Here is a 13,650-nt window from a genome sequence, read left to right as displayed (position 1 = left end):
GTGAGCTTTCCCCTGTGGGAACTTGAACCCACAACATTCTGACTGAGGAGCAACAGTGCTACCACTGAGGTAGGGCTGAGGGTTAAGAGGCAAAATTCACCCGTCAACCCATAAGTAAGACTGCTCTAGATAAGATAACGTTACCTTGAGGCTAAGCTTTGAGTCTGGGGGCCATTTTGGAAAGTTTTAATGCAAAAGGAAGGCTGCATCTTGATAACCAAATAAACTTCAGACCTTATCTGAAGTCACTTAGACTCCAAGAATGGATACCAAAAGCACATCCTGAGTTCCCAGCAGTTTAGATAACATTCTTAGGTTACAGGGTTTGTTTCATTTTCAATAAAACCGGATAATTTGTCAAAGGTTCAATTGATTCCTTCGCAAATGGATGACAGTCACTGGCAAAGCCATATCTCTAGGTTTGCCTCCCAAGTATGAGAGAACCCTAATTCAAATGGGCCGTAGGTGAGTCACAGGCCTTTCCAATGTTGTACAACTCATGCTGCAGTGTTCAGTAACTGTTCAGATAAATCAAAGTAGAGCGCCAAATTGTATTTTGCAGGGTGCTGCCCACTCCTATCTGCTAGTGGGGTCATAAGTGATGGCAAACACAAGCAGTTTGGTAACATTTAGTCACCAGGGACAGAATTTTCCGCTCGTCAATTGGACGCGCGCCCCGAACCGAACGAGAGTAAAATGGCCGTGATGACGTCTGGTGAGTGCCTTGAGGTCATCGCGCACTTGTAATATTTTGGTCGCTGGATGCGTGCCGGAGTCGGAGCCGCACCCACCGTTAATTAAGAAGTCAGTTAAGGCCCTTGACAACCCTATTGATGGTGATTTAACGTTAACCATACGATTTTTTGCTTATCGCACGGGCAAAACGGGCAGCCCACAATTTGCAAAACCTCATCCACGGGAGTGATAAAAAGGGTCAGCAGCATTTCCAGTATGAGCAGTGAAGAGTTTTGGAGATAGTTTGCAGCTGTTTGCTTATTGGTACTTGGCAGCTTCATCTCTGTTCGGGGCTTCATTCTTTCCATGCATCATTGCTGTCTCCAAGGCCCCCTGAGGATTCGGACTTGGTGGACCTATCCAGGTATCAGACGGCCTTCCGTTACCCTGGTGACGGGGATTGTGTTCTCCGCCGGAGGCATCTCCTCTGAGGAGGAAGAGAGGGCCAGAAGGGGGAGGAGGCCAGGTATACCTATGCAGCTTACAGGGGAGCAACTTGTGGGAGGAGAGGGACAGGCACAAGGGGCATAGGGCCAGCAGGGAGTCCAAGGTGGAAGGGGCCGCAGAATACACCAATATCCTGCTGCCCGGGTTTACAGGCAGAAATGAAGCTACCTCAGTATGTTCGAGGTGCAATGCCGAAGGAGGCTCTGCCTCACAAAGGAGACAGTGGCTCCATTTTTCAGATGATCAGGCCTGATATCAGCTCCGACTGTGTAGGTGGACACCCCATGCCAGTGGCTCTGAAGGCCACAGTGGCCCTCAAATTCTATGCCGCAGGCTCTTTCCAGGGGTCAGTGGGGGATCTGTGTGGAGTCTCCCAATCAGCTGTCCACAGTTGTGTCAAGCTGATGACAGCAGCTCCGTTCAGACGAGTATTGACTTTCTTTAATTTCTGTATGGATGAGGCCAGCCAGGTTGAGCGAGCCATAGGCTTTGCAGCGATTTCTGGGTTCCCCCATGTCTAGGGTGCCATCGAACATATGCATGTGGCCATCAAGGTGCCAGCGGGTCAGCCCGGTGCCTTCGTTAACAGGAAGGGCTTCCACTCCAAGAACGTGCAGATGGTGTGTGACCACAGGATGCAAACTCTGCAAGTCTGTGCAAGGTACCCTGGCAGATCCCATGACACCTATATCCTCAGACACTCCCAGGTGCCGAGGCTCTTCAGTGCTCCAGCCCAACTGGATGGATGGCTGCTGGGTGACAAGGGCTATCCCTTGAAAAGGTGACTCATGACGCCTCTCCGCCACCCAAGAACAGAGGCAGAGGAGCGGTACAACAGGAGCCATGCCTCCACAAGGGCTGTGGTAGAGAGGACCACCGGTCTTCTCAAGATGCGTTTCAGGTACCTGGACTGTTCAAGGGGTGCACTACAATACCCCACAGAGCGGGTGTCACGATAGTGTTTACATGTTGCGCTCTCCACAATCTGGCACTGGGAAGGCGGGACCCACTGGAAGAAGAGGATGTTAACGCAGCTCCACAGGCCACAGCTGATGAGTCCAGTAGTGAGTCAGAAGAGGAGCACAGTGAGGACAATGCTGAGGGCGTGGAGGCAGACTTCGGTAACCTCCAGAGAGGCTGGGACACCGGGGATGCCTTGATCCAACGCTCCTTCAGCTAGGCTGCCAAATAAGAACTACCACCTCATGCCAGGGCTGCGGCCGCCATCCTGGGTCTCAGAAATGACCCTTTCCTTTGTCCCCAAGATACACTCAGTGCCTGTGCAATAAAGTTTCAAGCCACCCACGTCCAGAATTACATATTGGTGTACCCTGCACCTACAGAACAAATGAAGCATACTCAGACCAATAACACAAAAGGAAGTGTTATATAATGTTGTCACTCACACACTATGAACAGAACAATATCAGGTGTTGATGGCCACACCATTAAAAAATGGGAGAACAAAAGATCACCTGTGACCAGTCCCACTTGTGATTAAGGTACTTTAAACTTACGTTTAAGGGTGCTACGTCTAGGTGCTCCCCTCCCGCAACCCCCCCCCCCATTCCCCACTTCACTGGCACCGGCATTGCAGACAGCTGCTGACTATGCTGTCCTGTTGGCCTTGATGACCTTGGCGGTCGTCCTCTGGCCAGTGGATCCTGTGCTGGCCCCGCCAGGTAGGGAGCGGCTAGTGCCATGGCTGGCATCTCCTGAGTCGCCGCAGCTTCATCAGATGCCATGGTCATTGGCAGAGGGGTGGAGGAGCTGCTACCATCATCCAGAGCGCCCTGAGAGGAGCCTGCAGAGATGACAGGCAGCTTGTGCACCAACGTGAGGCCACTGTGGACCATCCTGCTCACCATAGATGGATGGACACCTAGCTGGGATACTGGGTGCCTCATCCATCTCACACACAGACTCTGACCAACTGAGGTCAGTGCCTGTGTGAGGGCTTTCAGGTCCGAGCGCAACCCCATGAACCCCTGATTCTGTTCCTGGAGCAGCCTCTCCATGAGAGTCGCCACTCTCTTCATGGAGGAGGCAGTGCGCTCGGCCATGAGAATCAATGCAGTGCTGATGCTCTGCGGGGACTCCTCCGCAACGGGACCATGGCACGCGTACCCTCATGGATCTCTGCCCGATCCTCCTGCACATCCCGCTGGACATCCAGCACCTGATGCCTAATGGATGACTCCAGAGGCTCATCGTCAGCCTTCAACTGAGCATCATTTTGGTCTTAAGCAGTCCTCTGACCGCCGGCACCCTGGGCACTCTCTGCCTTTGCCTGAACCTCAAGCAAGTGTGAAGTGCCCTCACCAATGTGCACCGAGATAACAGCCGCCGAACTAATGCCCACCGAGGTGCTGGTATCTGCGCTGGTGCCTGGTTCAGAGAGTGGGTATGACGCAGGTGCTTCTGGAGGATGGTGGTCCTCTAGGGTCAGGAGTAGCGTCTGGAGGTGCTGCACTTCGCTGCTTGGTGGCAAATCTAAGGGAGAAGAAGAACATGTCATTAGTTAAAGTCATCACACTGTCACTGCGCATGCCAGTCACCCTGGTAAGACAATGGAGATGTGCATCATGGTGCCATCGTCTTTCAATGAGCAATGAGGAATCCAGTCTGGAGGGTCCCATCAATGATTAGACTGCATAATATTGTTTGCACCATCCGAAACTCTCACTCAGTGTACTGCATTCTTACCTTCTTCTGACACCCCAGCCTCTCCACAGCCGTTTGACCGGGGTGCATGGCGCCTCTCGAGCTCCAAGTCATCCTGCTCATATCTTGAGAGGATGAGGAGGTTTGGGAGTCCTCAGTCAGTCCACAACCTCTCAGTATTGTTATGTGATGTCTTCTCCTGAAAGGACAGAAGAGCATTGATTAGTCCACTGCAGCGCCATTGCAGCCTGGCCAACCCCACCAGAGGAGTACCTTGCAGGGCATATCCGGGTTCTGGCCCTTGAGCCGCAAGGCACTGAGTCCAAGTAGCCAGGGCTCACCCCCTTGGCCAGCCCCAGCATCATTGCAAGTTGGCACTCAGACTCTAACACCCCTGAGCTCCAAGGGGGAATGGCCAGCCCAAAACACTTCATCACACTGATCCACGCCAACATGGTACTCACTCTTCCTGAGCGCAGCAGATCATTAAACCTCTTCCGGCACAGCACCCAGCTGCGCCGCAACTCGTTGTGCTCACCTGGGCTGCCACCTCCTCCCATACCCTCTTTGTGAGGTGTGGTGGCCTCCTCTTCCCATCTCTGGGGACAAGGGTGTCCCTTATAGCAGCTACCTCCTCCAGGAGGGCGACGAGACACTCATCGGAAAAAGGGGGGCGCTGAGTGCCTACCCGACTCTCATCTCCCGCCTGGCGCCTACATGTTCGTTTGCAGCCATGTTATGACCGATGCAGTTGGTAAAGCTGAATTATTTAAAAATTCCAGGGAGAAACTTTAAAGAACTGCCATAACCTTTAATTTTAAGTATTATGTTTGAGATGCGACTCTAAATTCACAAATCAGACCACCAGCTCTCGAGGTTTTACATTAAACTAAATGAAACATTTTATTAACTTACACAGGTTAAAATATACAAACACAAGGCTACAAACTACTACTGTCATAATTTTCAACAAATTCCCAAACTAATCTCCATTAAGGCAACAGCAATCCATAGATTTAACCAGACACCAGACAAAGCATTTTCACCTTACGAATTAAAAATGAGGTACTTTTCACTTTGGTTCCTGTGGAGACAGTGGTAGGCTCACAGCTGCTTTGATGTTACATTGCCTTAATTGGCCTGCCAACATGAAATCGCGGTCGTGGCCTAATCGCAGGTGGTGGTTGGCTTCCCGACTGCTCCCGCTCACCCCCATCGAGCCCACCCAACGAGGGCAAAATTCTGCCCCAGCTTTCTATCCTGCTTCCCCATAGGAAGTCCTCTCTGCCTAGCTAATTCTCACCATGAGCCTGGCTCAGATAACTTCAGGCCCAGTGAGGAACCTACAGCCTCCCACTCTGTGGTGACCATTGTACCCCAGTCAATCTTTCCTCTCATTCATTTCAAGATTCACATCCATACATGTTCAGAACCCTGTGTAGGGACCAAGAGCCCTGGCTGAGATTATTCCCTTCTCTAGACCAGCAGCAAAAATATCAATTATAGAAAACTGATCTACTCAACATATCCTGGGGATCAAGCACAGGACCTTCCTGGTCTGTATGAATGAACCTGACTAAGCCCCCAACCAAGTTAATGGACAACCCTTTATTCTGTAATATAATTTATTCTTTCATGGCATGTGGACATCACTGCCAAGGCCAGTATTTGTTGCGCATCCCTAATTGCCCTTGAACCAATTGACTTGCCATTTCAGAGGGCAGTTAGGAGTCAACCACATTGCTGTGGGTCTGGAGTCACATGTAAGACCCACAGCAATGTGGTTGAAGGGGCAATAGTGAACCAGATGGATTTTTACGAAAATGGCTTCATACCATTACCGAGACTAGCTTTTCAATTCCATCAATTGAATTAAAATTCCACCAGCTGCCATGGTGGGATTTGAACCCACGACAGCACAGCATTAGCCTGGGCTGGATTACTAGTCCACTGACATTACCACGATACCACCATCTCCCCATATATGTAATGAATAGGTAATTTTAGCATGAAGAATCAAGAGGTGCTTTTGGCCAAACAATTACAAAGATAAAACAATTGTCACATTTCCAATGGTTGGAGTTGGGTAAAAATCCTCCTTTTCATTATTCCCAGGATGTGCCCATCCCCACACCCTTCCTTCAACAGGAAGCGTCCTAGATTTCCATTGTAAATCCCAATGATCAATTTATCCTGTTTTTCCCAATATATCCTTTAGCCTCCTGAGAGCAATGAGAAAGAGAACTGATTAAAACATTCTGCCATCATAATGTTTCTGTCTTGAATGTAGCACCTGGGATAAAATTGTGAAATCGTTGTCTTTTTTTTTGCCTGTGCTGGATGGAAGTTTAAACAACGGGCACGTGATGTTATAAGCAGAAATGGTTGTCTGGTTTCCACCTGGGAGTGGACACATCAAGCATTGTACTCAGCTGCAGCCTGAGAATCCCCCTGAAGGTAGTTTGCAGTTTAATTTGGCAAAATATCAATAGCACAGAAGGCCTGAGGTTTGTGAAATCTTTGCCATTCCCCCAGCGAACTGTACGTCTGTTCTGGATTTAATTACAACCAATGGGGTTGTGATGCTATAAGTGGAAATGGTTGCATGGATTCCACCTGGGAATGGGCACATCAGCAGTGCACTGCACTGCAGCCTGAGAATCAGCCCAAAGGTAGTTTTAATAAAAGTAAATTGACCAGCACTGGTCCTTTATTTAACTTAATTAACTTTTAATTGAAGGGTCACACACTGGTACATGTGATCTGCTTCCCCGGGCATTTCATTATTAGTTTTAACTAAAAGTGTACACAAGCACCCATTACATTTTGATCAGAAATTTCAAGAAATTGCAGCTGATTTGAAGTCGACATGAAATTATAATTTCTCCATGGAAGATTCGACACGTTAGTTAAAGTTTCGATCAAACTTCTCTCAATTCTTGTCAGCTACCAAGCCTCAGGTGAGACAAGATGCCTGCTTATCAGCCACTTTTTAGCCAGCATACAAGGTGGGTTCCAATGGAAACCTACCTGCTCCCTATACGGTAATGTCTCACCAAGCACAGGGTCACACATCAGCTTACAAGGTCAGCCACCCTAAAAATGTAACAGTAAAGTTACGAGTTTTGACCTGTTCAGCACAGGAAGTTTCCTGGTTCATTCTTCAGTCTGTGTCGAGTTAGATCTCAGCCAGGACCAAGTGTTCCAGGTGCGGCTCAGTGGTCGCAGTCTCAGCTCTGAGATAGAAACTTGCAGGTTTATCAAAGTCCAGAGACTTGAGCACAAAAGCAAGGCTGACCCTCTAGCAGAGTACTGAGGGAGTGCTGCACTGTCAGAGCAAAGAAGAGACCAAGGCTTGTCTGTCCTCTCCAATGGATGTAAATGATCCCACGGCACTATTACAAAGCAGAGCCAGGCATCATCATCTCCAATTCCTGGCCAATATTTATACTTAAACCAACATCACCAAAACAGATTGGCCAATATCTCATTGCTGTAATAGGGAGCTTGCTGTGCACAAATTGGCTGCTGCATTTCCTACATTACAACAGTGACTCCACTTGAGAAGTACATCATTGGTGGTATATCACTTTGGAATATCCTGATGCCATGAAAGCTGCCATCGAAATTCAAGTCATTGTTGCTTACTTCTATCAGGGCAGCTCTTGGGAGTCTGCAATTGGCCACACTGGCCCCAGGTTAAGGGAGTGAAATCATCCATGGATCCTGCTCCTAATCTAGAATCTTTGTAATTTTGCCTCAACCATGGATAGTGGCTTCCTGGACAAGGTATTGCAGTGTGAATCATAGCCCAGTAAGGGAGGTGACACCCTCTGGGGGCAACTTTCAGAGAGAAATATGTTCTCAGTTACAAATTTGGTAGGGGAACTATGTAAATCTCATAAATATGGTGTAGGCAATGTTTCTGCCAGTTGCCTAGGGTTCAGTCTTGTTGCCAGAGCCATGACAGTGAAGGGGAGAAACTCCAGGGAAATTGACCCCCACAGTGTGTGGAATCAAGGGATTGACTTTGTTTTCCACTGTGACTGAAGGTGTGGGAGATCTCACGTGAAGCATGGATTTAGTGTAAACCTGTCAACCTCATTGAGTAGTAAAAGCAAACTGATAGCTTCAAAAAAGCTGAAATTGGAGCCCCTCACCTGTAACCTCCCCACCACCCACCTCACACTGCTTAAAGGCTGACAGCTCAATACCATGTCTTTACATGTGCATGTGATACCTGAAAACAAGAAGTTAGTCTGAGGAAAGCAGCAAATGTCAGCCTGTTACTTTCTGATAAAGGTGGGTAGGTTGTTCCCAGGCTGCTCTACACCTTGCTCAAGAACAGCATTGATTTATGACCAGTCGGACTGCCCTTAAACATGGTTGTAGTTGACATGCCTGTGCTGTAGGTCCTGAATAAGGAAAGGGAGTTTAAGAAGTAAATATAGACAAATATATGTTCCTGCTTAAAAACTTGCATGATTATTACCACAGCATTCTGGTACTTGTATTTAACTATGGGTATTTCTTTTAAGGTTTGGAACCAGACACAACTTACACCATATCCATTCAGTGTGACTCTCCCTTTAACTGGACACTCAGCTCCCAGTCTCTTAATGTCACTACTCTCCCATGTATGTATTTGCAAACATTATAACTAGTGTAAGATTATTTTTCTCTCACAGTTGGAGAACTGAAATATTTTCCTCAATCTAACTGAGGCTATGTTTTATTGGCAGCTTCAAGATTCCTCAGCAACATCCAGGCTTCCCGTATAACCTCATCTACTGCTGTGATTAGCTGGGATCCACCGACCTCAGATGCTGCCCTGGTTTTGTCCTACTCCATTTACTATGGTCCCTCTGATAGTGACAGACCTATGAAGAATATAATTGTTTTCCCTCCAAATACCAGTGTGACCCTCACAGGTAAAGGCATGGTCAGTGTGACCAACTCTGAGGAATAAAATAGGGGACACTTCGACTTGGGGGGAGGGGGTGGGCTGGTGTGGGGCATCCTGTTGAGATTGGGTTGGGGTGGGCATAAGCACGTGTGAAGATTCCTCACAACTAAAGACATCTGCAATGGAACGTTTGAATTCGATCTTGCGATCTTTTGCCTCAATCATCTCAAATTTGATTGCAATTTCTGCTGAGTTTGGGATTGAAATATAGGGAACCAACAACCTTGGAGATGGATTCTGGAGCAGGACCCACTTCCACCAGGTTTCTGTCCCATATTGGCAGCACTGAGGTTTTAATTGAGGCTTTCTCAAAGTGTGCATGTGATGCAGCAGAGAGATCATTAAAATAAAGATCAAAAGAAAGGAAGTTTGTTAGATTGCCAATGACCTGTGACTTGTGCTCCCATTGTGTGTATGAGTTAAAAGACATGTCTTTTACCAGCATCAACTGAGACTGATAGAAGTGCTTTATGATTGTTACGAGTTTGGGGGACCAGTTCTGGAATTCCCAATGGAAATCTCCCTGTTTAAAATTTTAATGGACAATGCAATGGTTCATTGCAAAATAGAAGAATGGAAAATGAGACACTGTCAGGGAAGGATGCACAATAGATAAACATAATCAAACCCCAATGATATCATAGCCATGCAGACCTTAAGATACCAATGAGGACCTTTGCTTGGGAAAAGTATGTTTCACCAAAGGGGCAATAGATGAGCTGTGCCATCTACATGAAGAGCTGCAGCCGCTGTGTGCTGCATGGATGGTTCTGCCTATAGCTGTGAAAATGATGATATCATCATTTTAGACCACAGGCTCATTTCAATCAATGCCTGTTTGATATCCTGCAAGCTGCTGCCCTGTCTTCTGATCATCAGAATGATAGAATGGGCACAGAAGGAGGCCAGTTGGCCCTTTGTGACTGTGCCAGCTCACTTCAACAGTGACTCATCAGGGCCCACAAATCTGGCTGTTTACCCTGGCCCTCTTTATGTAATAATCACATTCCGTTTTAAAAGCTAAAATTTAAAGTGCCTCCATCACATTCTAGGGCAGCACATTTCAGATCCGGTCCAGATGCTGCATTAAAATGTTGTCCTCATGTCACCTTTGGTTCTTTTCCCATTGACATTATATCAATCTCCACTTTAAGATGAACCCAAGTCACCAATATATCTGGTTATTTCCCTTTAACAGGTCTGAATCAGTCAACTCCATACATTGTCACTGTTCTTGTGAAGACATCCTTTGAAGAAGAGGACCCTGGTTCAACGCTGTATTTTAAAACTGAAAGCTGTAAGTATTCCTAACATACCATGTTGATAACCATTTGGAGCTGGAAGGAATTGTACAGTTAACTGACGCTGAATATTACCTGGGGAATATCTTCCCATTTCCATTCTTTGGTATCAGTGGGCCTGAATTTCATACTTGGCATGCGCTTCCTCCCGCGATTGGTCCCCAAATGCATTTTCACACTGGCTGGCAAACTAACGGCCAGCCAGCATGAAGTGTGCGCAGAGAAAGCCTCAGCTCTGCGGAGGGGCACGGGAAGAGGGCGGGTGCCGACAAAAGTGAGGGTGCGGGTGGGCGCTTCCTGAAGGCAGACAGTTTCTGCGGAGCTGCCTCTGGGAGCTGCAGACCTGTACAGGTTAAATGACTAGAAAAAAGTGCATCAAACTGTGTCTATGTAACACATTCAAGCTCCTGACAGCAGAACTCAAAAGAACATCAGTCCCCAGATATTTTTTTATTACATCTCACCCCGGACATTTCATCCCGCCCTTGAATGAGGTGTTGTTAAAAACGGGCTGCCTGCCTACCCACTTTTCCCATGCAATGAGTGCGAAAATTGCACGGGCAAACTAAAATCATAGACAATAGGGTTTTTAATGGCCTTAATTGGCCCTTTAATTGTCTGTGGGCGTGGCTCCAATTCCTTTGCGTGCCTGCCGACTTCAATGTTGATCACATGCGCAATGTTGTCAGGATGCACGCTCAACGTCATTTCGTGCAATTTCACATGCGTTAGGTCAGGCACACGTCTGCCCAACTGATGTAAAATTCAGGCCATGGTGAAGAAATTACAACCTCTGAGATTGTTCCAGCCAAATCCTGTCAGCTTCCTGGTCTGGAGGACTCATCTACACACTGCCTGAACCAGTGGGTCAATGGAAGAGGGAATTATTATAACATGATGAAAGGTGCTCAAACTCTGAAAGGTGTCCGAGCCTCAATCCATTATTGGGTGGAAAATGAAATAGTCACTGAAGCAGTAAACCTGAGTAGCAAACAGATTGTTCGGTTTTTTTGAGCTTTTTATGAGATATCTGAGAGGGTTGATGAGGGTAATATGGTTGATGTGATGTACAAGGATATCCAAAAAACATTTGATAAAATGCCACAGCCTTACACCAGCAGAGCTGAAGCTCATGGAATAAAAGCTACAGTGGTAGTATGGATATGAAATTGGCTGAGTGACAGGAAACAGGGTGTCATGATGAACAATTGTTTCTTGGGTTACAAGCAGGTATATAGTGGGGTTTCCCAGGGCTCAATACAGGGACTTGCATTTCTTAATATAAATGAATGACCTGCACTAGAGTGTAAAGGTAACAATGTCAAAGTTTGTAGATGGCATGAAATGTGGTAATATTTTGAATGCTGAGGAGGATAGTGATAGCCTTCAAGAGGACATAGGCTGGTGAAATTTGGGGACAAATAGTGGTTGATATTCAATGCAGAGAGATGTGAAGTGATATATTTTTCTAGGAAGAATGTGGAGAGGCACTAGAAACTAAAGGGAGTGTCTAAAAGGGTTACAGAGAGATCCTCTGAGTATATATACACAAATTGTTGAAGGTGGCAGGGCAGGTATAGAACGTGGTTAAGTAAGATTATCAGATTCTGAGTTTTATAAATAGAAGCATAGAATTATGTAGCAAGAAACTTATGACATTTTGTAAACATGAGATTAGCAGCATTTGAGACATTGGCTGGAATTCTCCCATCCCACCCATGGCAGGTTTCGTAGTCGGCGGGAGTGGTGAATCCAGTGGAAGGCAAAAAGTTGAAAATCCGCCATTGTAAAAACAAGTCACAATTCTCTCGATGGTGTGTTCATGGCAGGCCGATTCTCCTGCAGACTAGTGGTGCAAACTCCCTTTGCATTCATTAGCATGTCATGAATGCTCATTAAAACAGCTGCTCGCCACAATCTCGGCACACCTTCTAATCTTCCGTCATGCCAGTGAGAAATTACATTGGCGCCAAACCCATTTGAAAAAGGGTGGCATGCACAAGACAGACCTCAGTTTGCTGGTAGCTTTGGGGTGAGTGGAACATACCTGTCATAGAGCTGTACTGGTCTTGTTGCGATGAATGCCACTCTGTTGGAGTTGTAGGGTTGGACTACTCATTCGCTTTGCTTTCATTGTTCCGAGGAACACCACTGTGCTGTGGCACTCATGCAGGCCTCCACTTTCAGAGACTAGCATTCAACCAGGGGTGGGCTGTGAGGCGGGGGTCAGTTTGACGAACACGATGGGGGCAACAGGGAGGGAAGGCGATGGAATGGCAGTGAAAGGGAAGGACGAACACGATGGGAGCCTTTCTGGGTTCACCCTCTAACCTCTTGTTGTCATGGAGTGAGCAGGAGTCTGCTTAGAAAGAAAGGAGAAAGACCTCCTTACGATGAAAGCCACTTAAAGCCAATGGCTTCATGAGCACTGTTAAAGGACTACTCAAAACTCAGTGGCTACACATCACAGTCGCTGCATCTCAAGTGTAACACATAGGAATGTAGAATTTGGGAATGCAGGCAATAGTGAGGGAGACACAGCTGTGTCATGGATGGCATTCCATCAATGAAGGCCTGTCACATGTTCACCAGATGTGACACTCCTAATGGGCCAAAGGGCAACCACTCATTGACCATGAGCAACTGATTGGTTATTACTATGCCACATCAGAGATTGAAGCACAGAGCTGGGTTGGGTCACTCATCTCACTTAAACTTTAGCATCTCACGCAGGGCTCAAGATGTTTCATATCTGCGATGCCATCTTGGTCACCTCGATGTGTGTGCTAGTGTCTCAGGTACAAGACAGTATCAGCCACCATGCAAGTAGAGCAGGAAAACTATGGAGCCTTACAGTCTCCAAACATGTCATCCTTTGAGCATCACCTTCTTGCCCCTTGAATCATTAATGTCTTCAATGTTTCCTTTCAGAAAGAAGGTAAAAGCAGATATGGATCCAGGGCTCAATGATGCCTTTGTTAGGGTCCTAATGCAATGGAGGATGCGAAGGAGGGAGAGATGAATCCGCACACAGCTTCAGCGGTAGGGATATGGTCAAGCGGAGCGACAGCATGAACAGGAGGGTCAGGAGGAGAGACCTAGACAATGGAGGCGAATCACCAGGCCAAGGGTTTATTGTCCAAGAGTCTCCTATTTACAAATGAGTGAGAGGCAATGCCGTGCACTTGTCCCAAGATCTAGTACATCACATATGTCACATTCTTTATGAAGACCTGACGCCATGTGGAGTTGAAGGGTATCACCAGCCAGTGGCTTTGAAGGTGACTGCAGTACTCAATTTCTTGGCCTTTGCTTCTTTCCAAGGATCAACAAGCGACCTGCAACACATCGATGCATAAAGGAGGTCACAGATGCCCTTTACAGGAAGGCCCATCATTATGCCAGGTTTGCTCTGGACAAAGATAGCCAGGTTGCAAGATTCATGGGCTTTGCTGCCACCTCAGGCTTCCCAAGATTGCAGGGTGCAATAGACTGCACCCATGTGGCTATACAGGCTCCATGGCAGCAGGCCGTAAT

General features: G+C 47.1%; 1 protein-coding gene across 1 annotated transcript in view; it reads left to right on the top strand.

Moving 5' to 3' along the window:
- Positions 1-13,650, top strand: part of LOC144696780 (uncharacterized) — a 255,023-nt gene that overhangs the window by 45,762 nt on the left and 195,611 nt on the right. Inside the window, exons 10-12 of the mRNA XM_078568507.1 lie at positions 8,385-8,483; positions 8,589-8,777; positions 10,011-10,109. Of these exons, the coding sequence (XP_078424633.1) occupies positions 8,385-8,483; positions 8,589-8,777; positions 10,011-10,109 (387 nt within the window). The remainder of the gene's footprint in view (positions 1-8,384; positions 8,484-8,588; positions 8,778-10,010; positions 10,110-13,650) is intronic.

The sequence above is a fragment of the Cetorhinus maximus genome, chromosome 22 (genome assembly GCF_964194155.1).
Source record: "Cetorhinus maximus chromosome 22, sCetMax3.hap1.1, whole genome shotgun sequence".
Taxonomy (NCBI): Eukaryota; Metazoa; Chordata; class Chondrichthyes; order Lamniformes; family Cetorhinidae; genus Cetorhinus; species Cetorhinus maximus.
Note: the sequence above shows the minus strand (reverse complement) of the source record. Positions and strands in the feature narration are given on the sequence as shown.